The following is a 24,372-nucleotide window of genomic DNA, read 5'->3' on the forward strand; positions in this document are numbered from 1 at the left end:
GGCAGCGCATTTCCCCGTCCTCCCTTCCCTGGAGCACGGGAACCCTGCGTGGGGTTTGCTCAGTGATGTGAGTGACTCCTGGCCAGACCTCAGCCCCAAGCAGAGGCGGTTTTCACCCTGTCCCCCAAGCCCAGCCTCTCTTGAAGGCTGCTTGCAAAAAAAAAAAAAAATCCTTTTCCCTTTCTTTTCCTTTTCACTCCAGGGGTGGGATGCAGTGAGGCTGTGACACAACCGGTCTCCGCAGTACCTGCCAGGGCTCCAGGCAGCAGAGGCTGCAGTTCGGTGTAAGTTACTCGCTCTTTCCCGTAGGACGTGACCGAAAAGGGTCACCGCTGGCGTGGAAATGGAGCCCTGGATCAGCATCCTGACGGCCGGAGCTCTGACGCTCTCCCTGCTGCGTGGGGCCCTGTTTTACCCCCGCTTTGTCCTGCTTGGGCTCCTGAATAACAGAAGGGCTGTAAGCGGATCTGGCCCAGCTCTCAGGTTTCCCCAGGGGAAACACGGAGACTTGGCCAGCACCCTGGCCTCGCCTTGCCCTGCTCCTTGCTGGGGATGAGGTGTCAGGCGGGAGCTGCGGGGAGGGGAGCTGGTGCCTGCGGTGGGTCCCCGTGTGCCTGTCCCAGCCCGGTGCTGGGCTCCAGCTCGGGCTGAGGGGACGGGTGCTGCCTGCCGGGCGGGGGGACGGGACCCCCGGGCCGGGGCTGTGCCCGCGCAGTCGCGTGCCTGCCTCCGAACAGCCGCTGCACTGGCGCTGCTCTCTCTTCTCCTGTTTATTCCAAGAATAAGCAAAAATAGAATAGAATATTTCAGTCGGAAGGGACAAAAATGTGCCTTATAGCCCTACTTAAGCCACCTCTCTATTCCACAGGCAAAATAATAATAATAATTATTATTACTTACTTATTATTCAGTGAGCACCAGGTTTCGGGCCAGAGGGAGGTTTGCGAGCGGCTCTGGGTGCCGGGTCCCGGTTGTGCCGGGGTGCTGAGGCTGTGCTGCAGCCCTCGCAGCAGGGGACGGGTAGAGGGGCCCCCTTCCAGCACCCCAACCAGCATTTGGGATTTGCCCCGTAGCGCAAGGGGGTGATGGGATGGGCTGGCTCAGGCTGGGCTTGTGGACTTGCTTGGAGGGCAATAGGACCTGGGACCACATCACGGTGGGCACCGGGGGCTGTGTCCTGGCTGTGCATTCCTGTCCCGCTCCGGGCAGGCTCACAGATGTGCCTGGAGAGGGTCAAATCCTGCCCTAGCTCTGCACCCTGGGTGGCATGTGGGGACCAAAGGGGGATTCTGGTGGCTCTGCTGCACCCCGTAGCAGTGCTGTGCGTTCCCCGAAAGTCGTGTTTCTGTGGCGGGGCTGCCTGTTGCACCCAGGAGCGTTGGGGACCCCAGGGCTGCGCTGGCCGCTGGGGCCCTCCACCCACCCCTTCCTTCCCGTGAGGGCAGGAAGGAGCAGGTCCTGGTTCCTTCCTGTGCAGGGGTGAGGGTAACGGGGCGTCTGTGGTGAGAAAAGCCTTCCCCATCCTGCAGCTGCTGCCGGTCGTTTCAACATCCCACGTGAGCCACTGAACCCCAGATCCTTTCCTTACCACGTGCAATAAAACAGCAAATCTCTGCTGGGTTGCACCATCCCAGACCCCTTGGGGACAGAGCCATTGGCATCCCATGATGGCAACTGAAGGATTTAAAAATCTAACATTGTGGGAAAAGTGAAAGGCAGCAGATCCGGGAGCCTGCGGACACCTTCCCAGCGCCATCGCCTGCTTCCGGCCCTACTGTATCTCCTCGCAGACGTGACCGAGGCCAGAGGTTACACCTGAACCCACAGCGAGCAGCTGGGGCTGGAAGCTGTCGCCGGGGTTTTGTAGAAGACGGAGCCTGGGAAGAGGCGTCGGGGCCTCTCCGAAGGTAGGAGAGGTCCAGGCCAGCAAGGAGAGGAGGGAAAGGGGATCTGCGCTTTGGTGCAGATAAATGGGGAGGATGGGGTGGAGGGAAAGGGAAGCTTTCCCTCCGTTGGGATGCTGCAGGTGCTTGCCGTGTTGGGAGGAGATGCGGCTGAGCGCTGGGCTCTGAGCTGGGTGCAAGTGGTGCCGTTGGGCAACTCGTGGTGGGTGCTCCGGGCTGCCAGGGCCGCGTTCCTGCTGGGGGTCTGGATGAGGGAATCAGTGGGGGAGAAATGAGGCTTGGAGGGTGGAGGAGCCGGGGACGACCTGGGCCACGGGAAGGGCCCTATGCAGCCCACGTTGGCTTGCGGGGATGGAAGGGGCTTTGTCCTCAGCCGGGGCTGCGATGCCCGACGCTCCAGCACGGAGCTGGGGTGTGCAGGGAAACCGTGGTGCCCCCATGGGCGCATCCCGGGTGGGATCCTGGCAGCCAGCTCTGCCCTGGCCTGGGGTGCCAGCGGGGTTCAGTTCTGGCTCGGCAGCCCCAGAGTTTTCTGTCATCTCAGCACAAAGGCTGGAAACTAAACAGGGGTGAAAAGATGACACAGCTCCGCGTCCCCAGGCTCCTGGCTCGGTGCACGTCGTGTTTTCACCCCGATGCCACCCAAGTGGCAGGTTTGCAGGGGAGTTTGGGGTGCTGGGGCCTGGCGAGAGCCCTCGGGGGGGGGTCTGATCCTTCCTGGGAGTCTGGGGCTGCCAACAGAGGTGGTGGGTGCGTGGAGACAGCCGGTGCCATCGTGGGATGCCCACTCCGGGGGGGAGGCTGAGGCTGCCCTAACCCCTGCAGCGGGGCTGGGGACCCTTCGCCCCGTCCCACCCGGGGTCCCCACCAGCCTGGCCGGTTCGCCGAGCGCTTGCTGGGATGGGGCAGAGGACGCTGGCGGGCGTGGACGCTCCTCCTCTGCCGGAGGCTGGCGAGGGCTTGGGGTGGGGCTTTGCCGAGCGAGAAACAAGAGTCCGGCCAGCCCTGGGGAAGTTATCAGGACGGAGCACCCCGTTGAGACGGCGAGGCTGCCCGGCTGCTGCCGCCGTGCACCCACGCCCCGGGCTGCCCTGCGCCCCGTAAGTCTCTGCTGCCTCGGCAGGTGCATCCGGGGCGGTGCTGGGCACGAGCCGTCGCACCGGTGTCATGGGACGGGGCTGCGTGGGAAAGGGGTGCCCTGGGCCAGGGTCGCCTGGGGACGGGGGAGAGGGGGCGAGGGCAGGGTGGTGGGCTGGGGGTCCCCATGCCGTCAGCTGTGGGGACCGGCTCAGACCCAAGTGTCCCCTTACCAACTGCCTGCAGAGACCCCCCCCGTGCTGCGGGGCCGTAGGACACCTGCGTTGACCTAAAGCTTTGGCTCCCAGAGTCCTGCGCTACTGAAACGCGGCTTTTCCCCTCCTTCCTCCCTGCAGGACGACCCTTGGAGCAGAGGCACCCACAGAGCGTGGGGCCGGCCCTGGGCTGGCTCCCAGGGGGCCCAGGAGCACCCTGTCCCACGCAGCCCCGAACAGCCACAATTTGCCCATCAGGGACATTGTGCTGCCACAATTTGGCACGTCCTCCATCCGAGCGAGTGGCCATTTCTGGTGCTGGGTTACACCCTGCCCCATCTATCCTGGGGACCCCCACGGGGAGGTGGTGAGGGGCACGGACCCATGGTGCAGGAGACCTGGCGCTTACCCCCCTGGGTGAGGCGCAGCCTTTTTCCGTGCCTCAGTTTCCCCCAGCATGGAAAGGCGCTTCTGGCAGTGGGATGGTGAGCCCTGGCTGTTCCCTTCCTCTCCGTGCAAACAGCCCCGCTCTCCCCAGTGCCGGAGGAAGCAGCTGGAGCCGCCTGCGCACAGGGAGCATCCGGCCCTTCCTCGCAGCCTCGTGGGACCGAGGCCGGGTATTTATCCCCTCCGCTGCTGGACTGAGTCATGGCTGCTGCGTCACGCAGTTCGTTTGGCCGGCAGTCTCTTAACAAAGCGGAGGAGTTCATCTGGCTCCGGGCGAGTGGCTCTCGGCAGCCAGCTGCGAGTGGCCACTGGCCCCATGTCACCACGGGGGGTGGCTTTTGGGGACATCCCCAGCAGGGCGCGGAGCTGCGGGGAAGGTGCACGCGGTGCTGGGGCGGGAGTGGGGACAGGGATGCTCGATGGCAGCACCCAGAGCCAGAGCAGGCGGCGGGAGGATGCTGCATCCCAGGGACATGCCCATGGCAGCGTGGCCCCTCACGCCCATCTAGCTGGGCTGCTTTGTTTCTCTCTGGAGGCAAAAATCCAAAGCCCGCTTAGGGGGCTAATTATGGGGCAGTGTTCGTTACCTTCTGCTCCATTACGCCTGCGATGCAGAGCAATGCGGAGGGACGAGGTGCATGCAACCCCCTGTTCCCCACGGGCTCCCTGCTGCCACTCTGTGGATGAAGCCACTGCCCATGGGAGCTGGGGGTGCTGAGCAGCACTTTTTTTTTTCCATCCGGGATGGGCCACTGGCAGCCAGACACCCTCCTGGCAGCCAGAAAATCCTTTGGCCACCCAGAGTATAAATATGCCCGGCCTGGTGCGTGGCCGGCTGCCAAGCCTCGCTGTTCCCAGCTCGTCCCCATGGCCTCAGCCCTGCACCGCAGATCATGGAGGTCCGGCCTCAGAAATCCACCTCCAGCGTGGCTACAGGGCGTGATGTCCCCGTGGCCTGGGATGGGTCCCTGAAGCTGCTCCCCCCTAAACCAGCGAGCTGCCTGTGCCTTCCCGCTGCGGGGAAAGGGAAGGCCGGGGGGCTTTGGGAAGAGGCAGCCATAGGGCTGGCCCATGGCAGTGAGCACCCCCAGTGCTCCCCATTCTCTGCTGTGCAGAGATTTTAAGCAGCTCCAGGAGCTCCTTGTCTCCCCGAGTGCTAGCCGGGTCAGCTCAGTTGGTTAGAGCGTGGTGCTAACAACGCCGAGTTCACAGGTTCAATCCCTGCTCACTGCAGGGGGGGTTGGGCTCGATGATCTCTCAAGGTCCCTTCCAACCCAAAGCATTCTATGATAACCGTCGCAAACCAGAGCTCAGCCACTGCCTGATGCCACCATGGGGGGTCCTGTACCCCTTCCCTGACACCCGCTGGGTTCACGCTCGGGGGAGCCGGATCTCGCTGAGGCCATGGCTCAGCCCAACCTGACCTGGGAGAGAGCAGCTCGCTCTCTTTAATTGCTTATCTCCGAGTAACACGCAGTGTTCTGGGTTGAGGGCAGTGCGACGAGGACGGCACTGGTTGCTGTACCGGGAGGAGCTGCTGTGCACTGGCCTGTTGAGATGCCAAGAACCCCCCCAGAGGACTTTTGGGCAGGAAAACAGGGGTTTTCCCCTTAAAATAAGCCCAGTGCATGCTCCAGGACAGCAGCAACGTGGGTGCTGCACCGGCCTCTGCCGTTTGGGGACCGCGGGAGGGCTGGGAGCATCTGCAGTCGATGCAGTGATGTATTTAAGGAGAAGTCCTGGGTAAAGCCCAGCCTTCATTCAGGAACGCTGGCAGCTTTCTTGGCATTTTACTATACAGCTTGGGAAGGCTTTTCCTCTGTGTGTTTGCATTCAAAGATGCTTTGACCCAAAGAAGCTGATGTGCTGTGAGCAACTTTTGGATGGGGCTGACTGTGTCTGCCCTGCTGGGCTGGGCGCTCGCTCTCTGCTTTCCCCTCTTCCAGGGCAGACGCGGTTGTATCATTAATGGAAAAACCCCAGGCAAACACAGGAGCCTTTTAGCCTTCTGCCGCGCCCCTGCTACAAGGCAAAAATATCTCAAGGGCAGTACGAATTGCAACAAGTTCCTGCCCGGCGCAGCAGGCATGTCTCCTCTGTGACTGCCCAACCTTCCCAGGTGCCCTTGCATAATAGGTACGAGGTCTGCAAATGGAACCGAACAATGACGAAGACAAGGGTTCATCAAGCTTGGAGGTGTTGCCAAGGTTAAGTCAGGCTACATCCTGCATCAAAACTGCTTCTGTGAAGAAAAAAAGACGGGTCATTGTCATAGGAGACTTCCTCCTGAAGGGAACAGAGAGCCCAGAATGCAGACCAGACCCACTTCTGAGGGAAGTCTGGGACCTGGGATGGAGACGTGAAGAGAAAGCTTCCTACCCTGGTATGGCCCTCAGATTACCATCCATTATTGATTTTTCAGGTAGGCAGCGATGAAGTTGCAACAAGAAGTCTGAGGGCAATCAAGAGAGACTTCAGGGACTTAGGACGACTGGTTAAGGGGTCAGGAGCACAAGTAGCATTCTCCTCTGTCCTTCCAGTTGCAGGCAATGATGAGGGAAGACACAGGAGGCACCAGCAGATCAATACCTGGCTCTGAGCCTGGTGTCACCAGCAGAATTTTGTTTTCTTTGATCATGGGTCGGTCTACATGACACCAGGCCTGCTGGCAACAGATGGGGTACGCCTGTCTCAGAGGGTGAAAGGATCTTTGCGCAGGAGCTAGCAGGGCTCGTTGAAAGAACTTTAAACTACATTTGAAGGGGGGAAAGGGATAAAACCAGGCTTGCTAGAGACAAGCCTGGGGGTGGCACGCCAATGTTTGAGGGACGGAGTGCTAGCGAGGTCCTTTGGTCTGCTGTCTCAGTGGAGGCAGGGGATGGAGATCCATGCAGCAACAAAGGCACAAGCGTTACAGATGTGTTAGAAACCACGGAAGTGCCTGAGAATGGTCACGTAGGAATTTGGATTTCTCCCCCCAGAAGGTGGCAGGATCAATAGCCCAACTGAAGTGCACCTACACCAACGCACACAGCATGGGCAACAGACAGGAGGAGCTGGAAGCCGTTGTGCAGCGGGAAAACCATGATGTAGTTGCCATCACAGAAACGTGGTGGGATGACTGGCACAACTGGAGTGCTGCAATGGATGGCTACAAACTCTTCAGAAGGGCTAGGCAAGGAAGGAGAGGCGGTGGGGTAGCCCTGTATGTTAGGGAATGTTTTGGTTGCCTAGAGCTTAATGGTGGTAACGATAGGGTTGAGTGCTTATGGCTAAGAATTAGGGGGGAAGGCCAGCAAGGCAGATTTCATGGTAGGAGGCTGTTACAGACCACCCAACCGGGATGAAGAGGCAGACAAAATATTCTGTAAGCAGCTGGGGGAAGTCTCACGATCGCTAGCCCTTGTTCAACTTTACCAACGTCTTCTGGAAATACAACACAGCAGAGAGGAAACAGTCTCAGAGGTTCCTGGAGTGCGTGGAAAATAAATTCCTGACAGAGCTGGTGAGTGAGCCAAGTAGGGAAGGTGCCTCGCTGGGCCTGTTGTTTGTGAACAGAGAAGGACTTGGGGGTGAGGTGACAGTTGGAGGCTGTCTTGGGCTGTCTTGATTCTTGGAGAAGTAAGGAGGGGGTTGAGCAGAGACTGCTCCCTTGGACTTCCAGAGGGCAGACTTTGGCCTGTTTAGGGGCCTGGGTGACAGAGTCCCTGGGGAGGCAGCCCTGAAGGGCAAAGGGGTCCAGGAAGGCTGGGCGTTCTTCAAGAAGAAAACCTCAAAGGCACAGGAGCGGGCTGTCCCCATGTGCCGAAAGACGAGCTGGCGGGGAAGACGACCGGCCTGGCTGAACAGAGAGCTTTGGCTGGAACTCAGGAAAAAAGGAGATTTTATGACCTTTGGAACAAGGGGCAGGCAACTCAGGAGGACTACAAAGATGTCGTGAGGTTATGCAGGGAGAAAAGCCAAAGCCCAGCTAGAACTGAATCTGGCTACTGCTCTAAAAGACAATAAAAACTGTTTCTATAAATACATTAGCAACGAAAGGAGGGCTAAGGAGAATCTCCATCCTTTATTGGATGTGGGGGGAAACATAGTGACAAAGGCTGAGGAAAAGGCTGAGGTACTTACTGCCGCCTTTTCCTCAGTCTTTAATAGTCAGAGCAGTTGTTCTCAGGGTACCCAGCCCCCTGAGCTGGCAGACAGGGATGGGAGCAGAATGAAGCCCCCATAACCCAAGGGGAAATGGTTAGCGACCTGCTACAGCACTTGGGCACACACAAGTCTATGGGGCAGGATGGGATCCACCCAAGGGTACCGAGGGAGCTGGCAGAAGCGTTCACCAAGCCACTTTCAATCCTTTATCAGCAGTCCTGGCTAACGGGGGAGGTCCCGGTTGACTGGAGGTTAGCAAATGTGATGCCTGTCTACAAGAAGGGCCAGAAGGAGGATCTGGGGAACTACAGGCCTTTCAGTCTGACCTCGGTGCTGGGGAAGGTTATGGAGTAGATCATCTTGAGTGCCATCACGCGGCACGTACAGGGCAACCAGGGGATCAGGCCCAGTCAGTGTGTTTGTGAAAGGCAGGTCCTGCTTGACCAACCTGATCTCCTTCTATGACCAGGTGACCCGCTTAGTGGGAGAGGGAAAGGCTGTGGATGTTGTCTGCCTAGACTTCGGTAAAGCCTTTGACACCATTTCCCACAGCATTCTCTTGGAGAAACTGGCTGCTCATGGCTTGGATGGGCGTATTCTTCACTGGGTAAAAAACTGGCTGGATGGCTGGGCCCAGAGAGTTGTGGTGAATGGAGATTAAACCCAGCTGGTCACAAGCGGTGGTGCCCCAGGGCTCAGCATTGGGGACGGTTCTGTTTAATATCTTTGTCAACGATCTGGATGAGGGGATTGAGTGTGCCCTCAGTAAGTTTGCAGATGACACCAAACTGGGTGGGAGTGTTGATCTGCTGGAGGGTAGGATGGCCCTGCAGAGGGACCTGGACAGGCCGGACCGATGGGCCGAGGCCAACTGTGTGAGGTTTAACAAGGCCAAGTGCCGGGTCCTGCACTTGGGTCACAACAACCCCATGCAGCGCTGCAGGCTTGGGGAAGAGTGGCTGGGAAGCTGCCTGGCTGAAAAGGACCTGGGGGTGTTGGTCGACAGCCGGCTGAACGTGAGCCAGCAGTGTGCCCAGGTGGCCAAGAAGGCCAACAGCATCCTGGCTTGTGTCAGGGATAGTGTGGCCAGCAGGAGCAGGGAGGTGATTGTGCCCCTGTACTCGGCGCTGGTGAGGCCGCACCTGGAATGCTGTGTCCAGTTTTGGGCCCCTCACTACAAGAAGGACACTGAGGTGCTGGAGCGTGTCCAGAGAAGGGCAGCGGAGCTGGTGAAGGGTCTGGAGCACAGGGCTGGTGGGGAGCGGCTGAGGGAGCTGGGGGTGTTCAGCCTGGAGAAGAGGAGGCTGAGGGGAGACCTGATCGCTCTCTACAACTGCCTGACAGGAGGGGGCAGGGAGGTGGGTGTTGGTCTCTTCTCCCAAGTAACAAGCGACAGGATGAGAGGAAATGGGCTCAAGTTGTGCCAGGGGAAGTTTAGATGGTGGTTTTCCCTGGGCTGTGCCCTGACCTGAGCCTTCCTCCTGCAGGCCTCAGCGTGCCGGCCTGGTGCTATGCGATGCTCCCTGAAGCGCTCCCTCACAGCTGCGCTTGCAGCCTCCTTCCTCCTCCTCCTCCTCCTCCTCCATGGGGGCAGCTGGCAGGAACAGGATCCCCTGGAGGTGAGTTGCCCACCAGCAATGTCCCACTGGAGGGGCCACTGGAGCATCCTCCATCCCTGCCTGCCCCACACGGACCCCAACCCCAGCTCTGCTCCCTTCCCTGCCCCTTATCACCCCCGAACCCCAGCTCTGCCTCCTCCTCTCCCTGGGGTTGCCCTGTGCACCTGGGCCTCCTCCGAGCCAGGAGCTGGGAGGGCAGGGCAGGGGCTCCCCCTCCTTTCTGGGTTCCCCCGTTGTCATTCCCCCTTGCTCACGTGTTCACGGTGCTCTGGGGTCTGACCTGGCTGTCTGCGCCTCCCATCCAGGTGGAGCTCAGGGGCTTGGCCCCAGCCACGGCCCTGCAGATGCTGCAGCTGGAAGGAGCCCGGCGCACCCTCAGGGACACGGATGACCTCTCTGCACTCCGCAATGTCTCCTACCACATCCTCGCTGGCTCCCTGTCACCCCACAAAAGTGAGTGGCTCCAGGACTGCAGACTGAGCAGGGCTCTGGGTTTGCACATCTCTCCCATCACAGCTGCACGTCCCAGCATGGATCTGCCCCATCGCTGCTGCTGCCGGGGTGGGGAGGGGGCTGCTTCCAAACTTTTTGGGATAGGGGACCTGCCGATACCTGGTGACCTCCCGCTAGCCAGCCTTTGCTGCTGTCTGGGGCGATGGAGGGGTAGAGGAAGGTCCGTGTGCTCCAAGCGTGGTCCACGCTTCTGCACCTTGGGACCACAGGCATTTTGGGTTTCCCAGATCTCTGTGGGGAGGGTGGCTGAGACCCCATCTCCGTGGAGTTGCGTTTTCTGCTCTCCAGTCGGGAAGGTGGAGATGGAGAGGCTGGACCACTAGGACAACCGCGTAGTGTGGGAGATGTGGGCCAAGCTCTCGGACAGCTGCATGAAAATTCACATGCAAACACCATGGGAAGGAGCTTAGGGCAGCCCCACGCAAGCCCGTGCTGAAACCAGAGGTCCAGTACGTGCACGGTGCTGCACAGCAAGAGAAGCTGCAAATGCAGCCACAGCTGGGCTGTGCGGAGGGCAGAAGTTTGCCTCATCCCAGTGTGGTCGCATCTCCGCAAGGTTCGGACTAGGGTAGGGGCACACTCCCAGGATGCGTAGCCATGCCACAAAGCCATCCCTGCCCTGCAGACTGTCTCTGCACTGGTCCTTCCCCAGGTTTGGCTTTTTAAGGTGTTTTTCCCAAATATTTCTTCTTCAGAGGAGCCCCTGACTTCTCATCCTGTCCTCTCCCTGCCATTTGGGCCAATTTTGGGCACCTCCTGAAACACTGGCAGCTCCAGCTTCAGCAAGGACCTGCCGGCCTTGGACATGGGGCCATAAAAGCATTAACCGTGCGGGCTGGCCATGCGGAGAGCTTTTTGGAGCCCCCTCCTTGTGGCTTGCAGGGAATCATCACCGTGATGCATCCCAGGTCACCCCTCAACCTGCTAATGCCTTTCCTTTGCCTTGCAGAATTCTTGGCGGTGGGATTGGCGTCGGTGCGGCGGCCACGTGGCTACTACCTCCCAGCCACGCTCCAGTCCCTCTTCAAGCAGTCAACGGAGGAGGAGCTGCAGGAGATGGTGGTGGTGGTGCACCTGGCTGACGCGGACCTCACATGGAACATGCAGGTGGCCACCAACATCACCCAAAAGTTTGCTCACCACATCCTCCTGGGCCGACTCCTGCTTATCCACACTCCCCACAAGTTTTACCCCACCCTGGAGGGCCTCAAGAGAAACTACAACGACCCGGAGGAGCGGGTGAGGTTCAGGTCCAAGCAGAACGTGGACTATGCCTTCCTCCTCGCCTTTGCCGCCAACCTCTCCTCCTACTACTTGATGATCGAGGATGATGTGTGGTGCGCCAAGTCCTTCTTGACAGCCATCCGCAAGGCACTGGCTTCCCGGGAAGGCTCCAACTGGGCCACCCTTGAGTTCTCCAAGCTGGGCTACATCGGTAAGCTCTACCGCTCCAGTGACCTTCCTCGTCTGGCTCGTTTCCTCCTCCTCTTCTACCAGGAGATGCCCTGTGACTGGCTGCTGGTCCACTTCCGCCTCCTGCTCACCCAGAAGGACGTCATCCGCTTCAAGCCCTCCCTCTTCCAGCACATGGGCCTCTACTCCTCTTTCCAGGGCACTGTCAACCGGCTGGAGGACGATGAGTTCCAGGCTGATGCCTGGGACCTTCCAGACAACCCACCAGCGGCCTTGTTCACCAGCATGTCTGTCTTTGAGAACTACGAACCCCTCAAGGCTTACAGCACAGCAGAGGGGTATTTTTGGGGAAAAGACCCGGCAGCCGGCAGCATCTTCTCCATCGTCTTCCATCAGCCAGCCCGTGTCACCCGTGTCCGGGTGCGCACAGGCTCCGACGAGCGCCAGGGCGATTTCCTGCACGCGGGGGTGCTGGAGCTGGGCCGTCAGCGGTGGGCCGACGGCCGGGACTGCTCTGCCTACACCACCGTGGGCACCTTTGAGAAAGGGACCTTTGAGCAGCGGGGGCTGGAGAGGAGCGTGCCCGGCCCTGTGGAGTGCGTGAGGATCCGGGTAACCCGGGAGCAGAGCGAGTGGCTCATCATCCAGAGCATCGACATCTGGACCGCGGCAGGCACCTGACCAGGGACACGGCAGGTTGCCAAAGCAGCTGGATTCCGTACTGAGAGGTCTTTTATTTTTCTCACTCCCTTTTTTGATAAGGAATAGATAACTGACTCCCGCTGGCACTGCCGCCTGTCTCCGGAGGGACGGCAGGCGCTGCTGCAGGATGTGGACGGGGCCGGAGGCAGGGCTCACCAGGCTGTGCCTGCTTGGGGGATGCCCCAGCGAGCCATGGAGGGGGCACGGGGAGGAGCGGAGGCTTGGGAGTTTCAGGCTGGGCAGCAGAAACCGCTTCTTCCCATGGAGGACAGTGCGCAGGACAGAGCTAATCAACAAACCAAATAGTTAACCAGGCACTGGCATTTTTTGCAACCTCTTCACACCACCCCTTCCCCATCTGAGTTTCCTAACCCACCGACTCCCCATTTCTAACTTGCAGGTTTTTCCCCTCTCCTATCCCATTTTCAAGCTGTTCCTGGGAGGGGCCAGGGGAAGATCCGGGGGTGCTGCTCACCAAACCCCTCGCCCTCCAGGATCAGGGGCCCGGGGAGGAGCAGGACCCCCACCACTGGTGGCCACCGGTGTCTCGGCGCTGACCACGGGGCAGTGGCCACCAGATGGACCCATCGCACCGGCTCAGTCCCTGTGCCGCAGCCGCAGCCGCAGCAGCTCTCGTCCAGCAGCTGCTGGCGTTCAGACCCTTCAAACAGAATTTCCCCCTCTCGGGGGGCTGCAGTTCCCAGGGACCACACCCTGTGTCCATGAGGGATTCACACCGAGAGGGAAGGACAGGGAAGATGGGGTTTCTAAAAGCGGGAGAAAGGTCCAACGATTGAGGACCACGGAATGAGGATGGGTAAGGGAAAACATGACCTCAATATGATGTAGAACTCTGGGTACTTTTTAGCCTGGCAAGGTGCTGAAGGGTGTCTGGGGTACATGCAGGCTGCAGGCACAAAGCCCCCGAAAAGCTCATTTGGATTTGTCTGGCAGGATCAGCGTGGAGGGCTGGATCCTGCTGCGCAGCTCGGTCAAAAGCTGCTGGCACTAGCATGCAAGGCAGTGACCGGCACCTCTCCCATTTAGGTTTTCAGCAACAATTGCTCAGCTTTCAACAAACAAGAAGGAATCCTGACCTGCTTGGCCTTCCTGCGAGACAGCTCGGAGCAGTCTGTCGCTAACTTGTGCCAAGCAGGACTGCTCTGGTTTGCTGGCATTTTAAGCCCAGCTCTCCTGGAGCAAGACAGTCACCCTGCGAGCAGAGACGGGCACAAACCAGTGCCAGGGGACCCACCTGCAGTCCCGAAACACCCAAAGTGCCGTAAGCACAGCTCAGTCTCGAGGTTGTGCATCAGCCTGCCTGCTGGGCACTGGAAGGCAGCCTGGAGAGCAGCTGCTCAGTGCTGGGAGCTCCAGACCTGGCATGATGGGACTTTTCCCTGAAAAAAAGCCAGCCGTGTAATAGGTCTTTTGTCTGCATTTAATACAGAGATGCTACATGATGAACTCCAGCACCTTCCTGACATTATCAATGTTCTCAGTGGGATCAATATACACATTGCAGAACCACTTCCGTTTCCTCCACACAGCCCAAGTGCAGTCAGAGCTCTCAGAGCGTTTTGAGTAGCACAAGTGTCCCCTTTCCAGGGCCCCAAGACAAGTATTTACAGTGCTCCAGTAGAGCCTCTGCCCCAGTTCTCTCGGACACAAATGCCCCCGACCGCACTGTGAGCGTCAAGGGTTACTAATGTGGGTACAAACGGAAAGCTTTCTCCCCAGGATGTTTTTATCCACTGCTAAAGCAGGAAAAGATGTAAATGTAAATCAACCTTCTACCTGTTGGTCTCTTGCTTGTGAATGTACTAATCAGTTCTGTGATATTCACCTACACAGAAACAAGCTGCAGTCTCACTTACGCTGGTGTAAATCTGGACAGCCTCCACCGAATAGAGTGGAGATCCGTTCAGTTTACACCAGGGTAAATGCAATCAGCAGCTGACCACTGGCAGGGAACGCGCTCCTCCTCCTTCCAGGGCAACGCACTTGTCTCAGCACCATGACACCCAATTAACATCGGTGCAAACTGGAGGAGGAGGAGAAGGCTTCTTTGTCCTGGAGGAGCGCCACATCATTTATCCCACATAAAAATTATCCCGCTATTTTTATCTCCGGAAGACTCAGCCAGCGTCCAACAGTCCATACCGAGACCCCTGTCTCTGATGCGGGGGTGGGCTGACGGAGACTTCTGTCCCAGCAAGTGGTGCCCGCAGGGCCCAGCTGAGCACAGCGCGCTGCAGCTGCAGCCCCCGCGCCAGTCAGCCCGTGAACCGCGGCAGCAGCGCTGCATATGACCGACCATGTACATGCAGCCACGGGGCTAACGATCAGCACAGATCTCAGCCGGGCAAGGGATAAGGAGCCTCTGGGCTGAGAGGTAAAAGGCAAGGGGACAAAACCAGAGGCAAGCGTTTTGGTCTGCTTCTCTCTATGGAGACAGTAAATCAGAGAGGGTTAGAGCTTTCAGTCGAACACCACGGATGTCCTGAAGGATGACTTGCTGTCCGTCTCGACCAGCGGAGCTACCCCGTCTCTTGGGAAGTGGTGCCGCGTAGCTCAGCAAAGATCTAGCTCAGCATCTTGTGGCGGTCGAAAACTGTCTTCCTCTGCTCCTGCACCTGGCGCTTCCAGCGCTGCTGGGCCCCCTCCACCCTCTCCAGCACCGTGTTGGCTCTAGCGCCAGACGGGGTCGGGGCTGCGGCCAAGGAGCGAGCATCCTGCAATGGAGAGAAATGGTGGAAGAGATCAAGGCATGCCCAGCCCCAACACAGAATACGGCAGCTTGACTCTGGGAGAAATTTCAACCAAAAGAGCAATTCAAGGCTTGAGTTGTCCTCCTAGTTTCAGAGCTCCTCAACACCAGTTTCCCAACTCCAGCTGGAAAGCTTGCTCTTGGGGACCACCCACGGTAAAGTCACAGGCCCCAAATAAAAAGTTCCCAGGAGAGGAACTGCACTAAGTCTAAACCTCTCCTGGAAATCCACTGCTAGGAGTCTGCAAGGAGCCACACTGCTAAAGTGAACTGCATCACCCCACTCAAATTGGGCCAACAATTTCTGTTGTCCTCGGCGCACTAGCTTACACAGTGGCTGCTCATCTGTTTCTCAGATGGTGCTGCAGGACTTTTGTCCAGCCCTGCTGTTCAGACCACGCCAAACCACCACATTTATGCTGCAGTAATGTCAGAAGGCCCCTTGGATGGGGATCCATCGTGGCACACAAACACCAATGCAATCACAAGGCCTATCCCAAAGAGTTTACAGTCCAGCACACTGAAGTACGATAAACCTTGCCTAATATCAGGCATCTACAGCGTGCACCTAGATCTAAATCTGAATTATTCCTGTGGAGCAAAAGCATGCTTTTAGGATACGAGTCATGTCCTCCTTTTTTCAGCAGAGGGAGGCAATGGATAGACAGTGCACTTCAGAGCAGCTACTCCTCACTTGCATCAGCATATGAAAGAATTGGGCCAAATAGTTTATACTTACAACAAAGTATAAACAGGACAGTCTGTTTTCTCAGAGACTAGGAAAGAAGAATATCTTCAAACATTGCAACTTCCCTTCTCAAAGTGTGACTGAGCTCATCACCAGCGTCCAGAATCACCAATTGCTAGGGAAGGCTCCTCACGAGCCTCCTCCCAGCAGCCGGGGGCCTGGAGCAGCAGCCAGGCGGTGCTCGAGCACAGCCCTGGGGCTCCACCAAGGGAAGGAACTCGGCTCCAGGAGAGAGCTCTGCCGAGCACTGCGCCCTGCTAAACTGCGCACGTCTGATCTGAGAAAGCCACAGGGAAAGCTGTGTCGCAGAGCCACAGGCTGCACTAACAGGCAGCAAGTCCTGGACAGCCCTTGCGTCTCGCAAACACAGCATGAGCTACAGATGCAATCAAGCGTGAGAGCTCATCACTGTGCACGCAGCCACTCCACTCCTCCACACGAGCCATCAGCTCTGCCTCCAACACTTCCTCTCCGAGAGACCATCCCATCTCAGTCTCCTGTATTTCCCTACAAGAGAAGGGAAGCCTCAGGGAAGAAGAAAGATTTACAAGTCAGGGAGCTCTTGTTCTGAAATCAGGCCCGATCATTCCCCTTAAAGCACTGCCTCTCTCCCAAGGGGAAGGATGTTGCACGCTGGATGTTGAAATTGCATGAATTTCCTGCAGCAAGAAATTTGTCCTCCCCCAGAGAGAGAGAGAGAGAGAGAGAGAGAGAGCAAAGCTCTTCTTTGCTACTGGGTCCTAATCTTCTTGCCCAAGATGTCCTATGCCAATGTTCCCCGAAAGATGGGATCTGAGAGAAATTCTGCTCTGGGGAGAAGCACAAGGAACAAGAGCCTGGATACAACACTGTCCAGCCCCAGAGCAGGGCCAAACAACAGCACCCCAGAGGCCACTCTTTGAAGCATCTAGAAGAGAGGCCAGCCGCCTGTTTCAGCAAATAATTAAACCCACCCCTCCCTGGAAGCTCAGAACCAAGTAACTACACCTAGGACACTGCACAAACAGGAACCCTTTGACTTTTGGTTTCATCTAGGTGAACACACCAAATTCAGGCCACTTGGTAAAAAGCCACCCCCTGCCCCAGAGGACAGGTCTTGTCTTGGGCTCGTAATACAGAACTCGTACTTTGAATATTTCCTTGTGCTTCAGCACGATCTGCACAGATTTGAGTCCAAATGTTTACCTGTGGTAAGTGCCCATAAAGCAACAGCGCTGGTCCCACATTGGATCAGAGGGGACAAGCACAAGGTCACTCCGTTTCCCTGTCAGCCATTCTCTTGTCACGCTACCACCCTGTCTCCACCGTGACCGCAGCCACCCATGTGCACCCTGCACGCACCAGCAGCACAGCCTCACCTCATTCTCCTCCTCATTGTGCAGGGGCTGGGTATAAGCATCTGGCTTCCGGATCAGAGGGTCCACCAGCACAAGGAAAGCCATGTAAAGCAGCAGTGCCCCCACCACGGACAAGTAAATGATGATGATCACCTGCAGTTAAGGAGGGCACAGTGGAAAAGGATCAGTAGTGCAGCTAAGAAGCACCACAGAGGCCAGGAAGCTCCATTCACAGCTGCCTCTGATGTTTGATCTCTTCTCTCATTCTAATTTTGCTCACTAGAAAGTCTCTTGCACTTGCAGGAAGGCCGATGAGATGTAAGTGCCATCACCGCATAAACCTTGCTGATCTTATCCGCACTGTGCCAATTTAGGACACGTGCTGCGTGTGAAAGGAGACCAACAAGATGGTCCCCGGTCAGAGGTGCTTGGCACTGTCACACACCCTCAGCAAGAAGACCAGGCTCCCGTGCAGCCTGCTCCTCACTGCCAGGAGCCCTCCTGACTCGGACTCGGTGCCCCTGGCACTACCACCGTGTACTGGCTGTGACAGTTTTAGTTTCCCTTTCTGGGCTCTTCTCCAGGAACCCACCAGCCTAGCTGTGCCTGGGATGGCAAGGAGAAGGAGCCAGCCACAGGGAGCAGACCCACAATTACCTTAATGGTGGTGGTGCTGCGCTCCTCGTACTTGCATTCACACAGCAGGCAGTAGGCCTCCACATCATTCCCTGGCACCGGCATCGGCTCCACAACATGCAGGCAGTTGCTGCAACACAAAGAAACCAAAATCAGCAACAGGACAAAGTGAAACCAGTGCTCTGTGGAAGGGCGCTGGGATGACTTTTTCTGTGTCCCAGCTTTCCCGTCAGGCTGATAACGCCGATCCGGTTTTAAGAGTTCCCCTCACAGTTCAGCTAGCCCAAAGTTCCTGGGACAGACTGTCCAAGCGCCTTCTGCAGGGATCTGGTCCAGGTAAAAGGGACTGGAGGTTACACCCTACATCTGCTGAGGGCCGTGGCTTAAGAAATCATGCCTCACAGGTCCCTCAGTCTCCGTTCAAAAAACGCTGCTCGCCTGGGTTGAAGATCACCTGCCAAAACAGCTTCCTCTGCAAATGCACAGGCAGGGAATTACTTCCTTAGCATCAGCTGGGAACTCCAGAGCGTTGGCTTTCATGGACTGACCCTCACGCTTCAACCCACAACTCACCAGTCCTTCTGCGACACATTCTTGTTGTAAATGTGCCCACTGATGTTCCGGTACGGGGGACAGATGCACTTGCAGCGGATGTCCTCCGAGCTCTGCAGAAGCAAGAGCATCAGTGAGCGAGCACGTGCGCACGGTTCTGCTGCCCTCACCACCCAGAGGTGCGGGAAAAGGCAACACATTCTCTAAGAGAGGACTTCACACCATGTCTCTTCTTCCTGCACTGCTTCTTTCACATCAATAACTTCACAGTTTTAAAATGTCTTGAGCACCTCTGCTCCAGACACCAAGTACTTTTCAAACAAATTTTAAAATGCAAACTCCAAAACACAGCAGAAGGCAGGGCAGAGGCCACTGTCACATACATTCACAGCTCTACATACGATAAATACACAACTGCTATAGCACTCCTTATCTTCGCCAGCTTCTGCAGAAAAACAGTTGCTTCTCTGCTGTTTTTGTTCCTGTTGTACTACACACACGGTTCAGTGCTTGTGTCTGAAGCTGTTCACTCACCTTGCTGGCTTGTGCTGGAGGAGAAAGGATGCAGCACAGCAGTGCTATCAGCAGCACGGAGCTCGCACACTTCTGGGTGCGCTGGGCAAACATCATGGAAAGCTGAGGAAACAATAATTCACACCCAGGATAGCGGATCTCGGCTGAATGCAACCAGAACGAGTTAGAATGAGCTTGCTTTTTTGGCCCACTTGCCTCTAGTTTGCCCAGGAAGTAGAAATTTATCCCTGAATCAAGGCTGACTCCTGGAAACACTTTACACAGATCCCAAGAAACACTCCTACCAAAAAAGCTTCCACCACCTAGAGCCACACATCCAAACTACCACAGTCCTGCAAAAAGTATTGCTGACTTCCGTGCTATTTGACTTCTGCAACTCCACATGACCTCCTGGTACTCTCTTACTGTTGTGGAGCTCTGCAATAGGTATTTTGCTGCTGACAGTTTTGCCCAGTAAAAGATACAGAACCAGGAAAACCGTGGACCAAGAGTGACCTAAAGAAGTACACTGGGGCCTCACTGCTGTACTGTATAATAAATGTTAAATCATTCATCTTCTGATACACAAAGGTTTGCTTCTGAAGGGATCAGCATATTTTCCTTTCTCACAAGCCATGAACTACAGCAAGGAGGTAGAATATTTACCGATTCCTAAACCTCCTTTACCCCAAGATCAGTAAAATCCTAATTTTAAAAAAATTATTTCAAGTTGCTAGTTTGGTGGATTCATTATATGCCTTTTGCTACATAGAGGTAGATAAAGTCATTCTAGAGATGTCTGCACAAATCCAAAAGAACACGAGTTCATTTTCTTTGCCACAAAAAGCAGAGCTAGTCTGAACAGGGCTGGCATCGCCAAGGGCAGCACGCCTGGAGCCAGCCGGCACAGCAGGCCTCGTGGTGCCACCCTGGGGAGAGCTCCCAAAAGCCACTTCAGCACAGCTCTATTCAGGGAAGGTCATTCACACCTTCATTAATCAGCTCCATACGGCACACCTAATCCCACAGCTAATGCCAGGTACTGATACTCTATTACCTAACATAATTCCATGACTATTTACATCGCTGGAATACACTGTCACCGTTTGCTTTATCTTATGTCAACACTCTAAAAATTAATGTAACTAATTCCTTATCAATGTTATGGATTACAAATACCAAGTTCCTTTCTTCTTTATGTAAACCAAACACCAGCCACTTCTAACAAGCTGACCTGCCAAAACCCATCAAAATGCATTCCAGCCTTATCAGCTTGCGAATAGATTTCTTAACCCTTTGCACCCCAGTTAGCAGAAACCTCCTCAAACAATGGTTCTTTCTTTGGAGACACCCCTGCTCATCAGGGTTTTAGCTCTTCATCAAAAAGGCTGGTTAACATATAACTTCTCGGAGCTGCACAGGGCGCTTTCCCCACTGTAAGTGTTTTTGGACTACTACTTGCGTGAATTTTTAACTCAACAATGGAGGGCATACCTGGAATTTAGTTTTAGCCTGCTCAGCTAAATTCAGATCATCCGAACAGCTCGTAACTGTCATTTTTAATAAAAGCCGGGGAAAACAACGTGATCTGTTATGTTTCTCAGCAACAAAATAAAAACTTGGGATGACACCTAGGCAGATCCGCCCATCACGAAGCGTGTGCGGCCAGCGGCCCGGCGAAGGGCCGTTACCCGCAGCTCCGCCAAGCCTGGCAGCCCACCTTCGGACGCGCCCCAAAGCCACCGCTGCGCAGCCGGCCAAACCCGCAGCAGCCGCGGCCAAACCCGCAGGCGGCCGCACCCGGGCCGAGGCCCAGCAGCGCTGCGGACAGCGGGGATCGGGGCCTCCGTGCCTGCGGCCTCGGAGGCCGTGGCTGAGGAGCGGGGCGTGAACCCCCCCCACCAGGCCCGCAGCACAAGTGCACGCATCGCCCCTCTCGCTGGGGGCACCCCCGAGCTCTCCGCCTTCGCCACCACCCGGGGCCCTTCTGAGGCCGACCCACGACGGCTCCGGCCGTTCGCCCACCACCGCCCGCCCGGGCCGCGCTCTCGCCCCCCCGCCCGGGCCCCCGGCTCCGCGCAGGCCCCTCGGCACGGAGCGGGGCCTCTCCCGGCGGCGCCCCCTCAGCTCCCGCCGAAGGGACGCGGGCGCTCGGCCCTGCGGGGGTTTCCACAACCCAGCCCCCCCCCCGCTCCGGGATGCCGCGGGAAGCGGCGCCACCGCCCACCGGGCTCCCCCGCAGCCCCGCCCCGGCGAGGCCCCTCACGGCCCGGGCCCCTGGGGCGGGGCGGGACGCGGCGGGGGAGCGGAGCGGGGCGGGGCGGGGAACGGGCGCGGCCCGGCCCCCCCAGGCCGGCCCCAGCGCACCCCCGGCCCTACCTGCGGCGCGACCGGCGAGGCACGCCCGCCACCCCCGGCGCCGGCCGCTGCAAGCCCCACCCCCGCCCCGGTTCCTGCGCGCCCATTGGTTGAGGCGGGTGACGCCCCGTGACAGGCAGCACCGGCGGCCAGTCGGAAGGCAGGCCGCCCCGCCGGGTCCTGAGGCGCAGGTGCGCGCCTCCCGCCCGCCCGCAGAGCTGCGGGGACGGGGCGGCCGCGGGCCGCGGCGGTGCCCGGGCGGGATCGCTGCTGCAGGCGGTGTTAGGCAGAGCCGGCCCCCGCCGGGCTGCCCCTTCCTCGGGCGGGCCGGGCCGCCCGGTCCCGGGGCCGAGAGCCCCGTTGTCCCTCGGGGCAGCGGGCTCTGCCTGCCGGGCCTGCGCCCGTCACACCCGAGGGGCTGCTCCCGCCATCAGCGGGGAAAACGCGGGCCACAGCAGCGCCCTTGGTTATGTGTTTTGGCTGGTGTGTGGTTGTAAATGATGTTCGTGACCCTCTGGGCTCGAAGGCTGCGGGTCTGCAGTCAGTCTCTTGTGTGGGAAGCCAGTGCCTCGGCTTTGCGCCATCACTGTGCCAAGAAGAACGCTGCGCCTGTCCGAGGCCCTGGGGTCTTGTGTTTGCCCAAAGAGAACATTTCTGAGAACTGGCTCTGGAGGTGTCTTGCTTTTGCCCCATTTTCTGTGGCTGCACCCTCAGCTTCACCCCTGGAAATGGCCTTGGCCTTGGCCTTGGCCCTGCCCCGCAGCCGCTCCCTGGGGAGCTCCTCGGCTGCTGGGCGCATCCGATCGCTTCTCCGCTCGCTCCGGCGTTTTGCTGATTTACCTGAGCTCCTGTGGTCTGTGGTGCCGGATGTAATTCTCTTTGAGGTAAAAAGCTTCCACTGATGGAAGGGGAAAAAAAAAGAAAAAAGCCCCAAACCTTTGGTTTAACTTCTTGAAACCTTGCGGCTGGAGCAGCTGCGCCTCGCCTGGGGTGGGCCCGGGCAGGGGGGGGCCTTTCGGGGCCTTTTTTAGAAAGGAGTAAATTGATTGAGGCTGCTTGTTTTAGGGTTTGTAGAATGTATAGACTGTGGAGACTGCCAGCCTTTAAAATGCCCCACGCTGCTCCATGCATCCAGGTATAGGAATTACTGATGTAAAAGTGTTTTCTCACCCCATTGCTGTAATGTGTAAAATCCCGACCCTGCCACGGCTGCACTCCCCCCACGCTCAGCTGGAGTCTGTCACAGGACCGCAGCCTACATCAGCTGGACTGATCCAAGGAAATATTCCATGAGAATAATCCTGGGTATTAGATACACAATTCCTTCCTCCTACTCCAGCATGGCCAAGCGGAAGAACCTCTTTGGTGCTAACTCGCGGATCTCACTTCAGAGCAGAACCTTAGGCCTGGCTGTGGGACGCTGTCAATATTGTGAAATGACTGAGTTTTTACAGGTTTAAAAGCCAGATGGCCACAGGGATGTTATGTTACCAACTCTCCCAGCACGATCGGTGAGGAGGTATTTTTATCTTGTCACAGCAATCTGTTTTTCTGTGTTCTTTTGCAGCCCAAAGGTACATATCACTGCTTCTTGTGGGGCAGGAGTAAGCTGGACAGAGACCTGGAGGAAGCAGCCTGAACTGGTGACAAGACACTGAGCAATCCCCTTGGAGTAAGTAAAGGAACGGCCTGGGTAGAGACACCAAATGCAGGGATCAGGTTTTTTTAGATGCGTGCCTCAAAGACAGACCCACCAAATAAGCTTGAAAGTTGCATTTCAGTTTCAAGTCCCTTTTTCAAGAGGCTGGTTTCCGATTCTTTGAAAGGGAGGGTTAGCTGCGTGTGCATTTTCTTTGTAGTGATGGGAGGGAGATCTCACACCACCTCCAAGAGACCGTTTTCTGTTGCCTTTCTTGCTGGCTTTCCCCCTGCCTGGCAGCCTTTTCGTCTGTCCCAGGTAACTCGGATGTAACAGGCTCAGTCATCTTCTGGATGTCATCCCTGTTGCCATGTTTAAAGCCCAGCAGCAGTGGAAAAAGAGAAAGTTTGGCTGGAGGGTGCAGGATTTGCTGCTTTATTTCTCCCTACCTGTTGCTCAGCCTTGTCCTCATCTGTAAGGGCACCACTATACAGATCTAACAGATGTGGTCACGTTTCCTGAATTTCTTGGTGTGCTGAAGGCAGGTCCCTTCAAAAATCTAGCTCCAGTAGTGGGTCCTGAACCCTTAGAGATCTTGCCCTGGATTCCGAGCAATTTGGGTTGATGTTAGCCACTGCAACCGGCCTGCAGAGGTCTGTGACTTGCACAGTGGTCTGGCAAGAGGCTTCACTGTACTTTGGAGACCGCAGGATTAGCAATGACTTTGTGGGGCTGTTCATTCCTGATTTCTGCCTCTCAGTTTGTTGGCAGCAGCCAGGTAAGAGAGGTGCCTCAGAGGGGCTTTCCATAGGCAATGTCCTGGGAACAGAGGCCAAACACAGTTCATCTGGCATGGAGGGAGGGGGAGCTGGAGGTCTGCATAGGAAACAGGGACACAAATATGTAAAAGAGGGGAAATGCATCAGGCATCGCTGTTAACGCCCTGAACTCTCCCCTTGCCGATGTAATTAGTCCTTACTGGTATTCGTGGTGTCAGCTATTGAAGGACAGGTGGCATTTTTGTTAATGTGACCAGCGGCTAAGGACACGCAAGAACAGCTTGTCCTTGTTCTTTCTGGAAACGTGTGTTAGCGACTACGCTGTAAATCCTCTTCCAGCACAACGATGGGGTCACATCAGCTGCTAGATATTTAAAGGGCAATTTATTTTAAATTGTAAACAAACAGATTGACTTTTCAATATCCTGGAGATACATCCTACCAATATAAAAGGGCATCCTATAATTCAGGGAGAAGAAACATCATTCTTCACCTGCAACAAAATGATCTGGTCTTTGTATTAAGCATGAAATGAAATTTGCTCGCAAAATGCTTTCAGAATTGTAAACTGACAAGAGACAATGCAGGGGTGCCTGGGCATTGGGCCAACCTCCTTGAGCTCTCTTCCTTGTGCAGGATGGTTGGTTAGACCAAGGAATAGAAATTCCTCTCTCTTCTGCTGCCAGCTCCCTTACAACTCCAAGGAAATGGCTTCTGGTGACGTGCCTCAGTTTCCTCAATCGAATGGTACACAGGGCTTCTGTGAGTGACTGAAGAACTTGTGAGGGTGTGTTAAGATCTCAACATGAAAGACCTGACGATCTTAAAAAGACGTGTAGAAGCCTTATAGGGATTTCTGAGCTTATGTTAATGAACAAACATTGTTAATCACAGGCAGGAGCAGCTGGTGTGTGCGTGGGGGTTGACAGAAGATGTGGCTTTCCCAGCATGCTGGACTCTGATAACCCGGGAGATACGGTGTCAGTATGTGTCGTGCACAG

The 24,372-nt window shown here is 56.7% G+C and overlaps 2 protein-coding genes across 5 annotated transcripts; one reads left to right on the forward strand and one right to left on the reverse strand.

Annotated features, from left to right (window-relative positions):
• Positions 1–7,064: 7,064 nt before the first annotated feature.
• On the forward strand, positions 7,065–14,011 carry LOC104029440 (alpha-1,6-mannosyl-glycoprotein 4-beta-N-acetylglucosaminyltransferase-like). 2 transcript variants are annotated; one of them, XM_075722232.1, is made up of 5 exons: positions 7,065–7,148; positions 9,280–9,411; positions 9,717–9,864; positions 10,874–12,065; positions 12,908–14,011. In XM_075722232.1, the coding sequence occupies exons 2-4, from the start codon at positions 9,304–9,306 to the stop codon at positions 12,016–12,018; spliced, it is 1,401 nt and encodes a 466-aa protein (XP_075578347.1). In that variant the 5' UTR covers positions 7,065–7,148; positions 9,280–9,303; the 3' UTR covers positions 12,019–12,065; positions 12,908–14,011. The 2 variants fall into 2 exon arrangements, with proteins under 2 accessions (XP_075578347.1, XP_075578346.1); XM_075722231.1 differs by lacking the exon at positions 12,908–14,011 and having other exon boundaries at positions 10,874–12,108.
• Positions 14,012–14,347: 336 nt separating this feature from the next.
• On the reverse strand, positions 14,348–19,284 carry TMEM9 (transmembrane protein 9). 3 transcript variants are annotated; one of them, XM_009480780.2, is made up of 5 exons: positions 18,617–19,284; positions 18,104–18,195; positions 17,552–17,660; positions 16,916–17,047; positions 14,348–14,774 (listed from the first exon to the last, which is right to left on the reverse strand). In XM_009480780.2, the coding sequence occupies exons 1-5, from the start codon at positions 18,710–18,712 to the stop codon at positions 14,625–14,627; spliced, it is 579 nt and encodes a 192-aa protein (XP_009479055.1). In that variant the 5' UTR covers positions 18,713–19,284; the 3' UTR covers positions 14,348–14,624. The 3 variants fall into 3 exon arrangements, with proteins under 3 accessions (XP_009479055.1, XP_075578349.1, XP_075578348.1); XM_075722234.1 differs by having other exon boundaries at positions 18,104–18,193; positions 18,606–19,284; XM_075722233.1 differs by lacking the exon at positions 14,348–14,774 and having other exon boundaries at positions 16,284–17,047.
• Between the last annotated feature and the right edge of the window lie 5,088 nt (positions 19,285–24,372).

The sequence above is a fragment of the Pelecanus crispus genome, chromosome 17 (genome assembly GCF_030463565.1).
Source record: "Pelecanus crispus isolate bPelCri1 chromosome 17, bPelCri1.pri, whole genome shotgun sequence".
Classification (NCBI taxonomy): domain Eukaryota; kingdom Metazoa; phylum Chordata; class Aves; order Pelecaniformes; family Pelecanidae; genus Pelecanus; species Pelecanus crispus.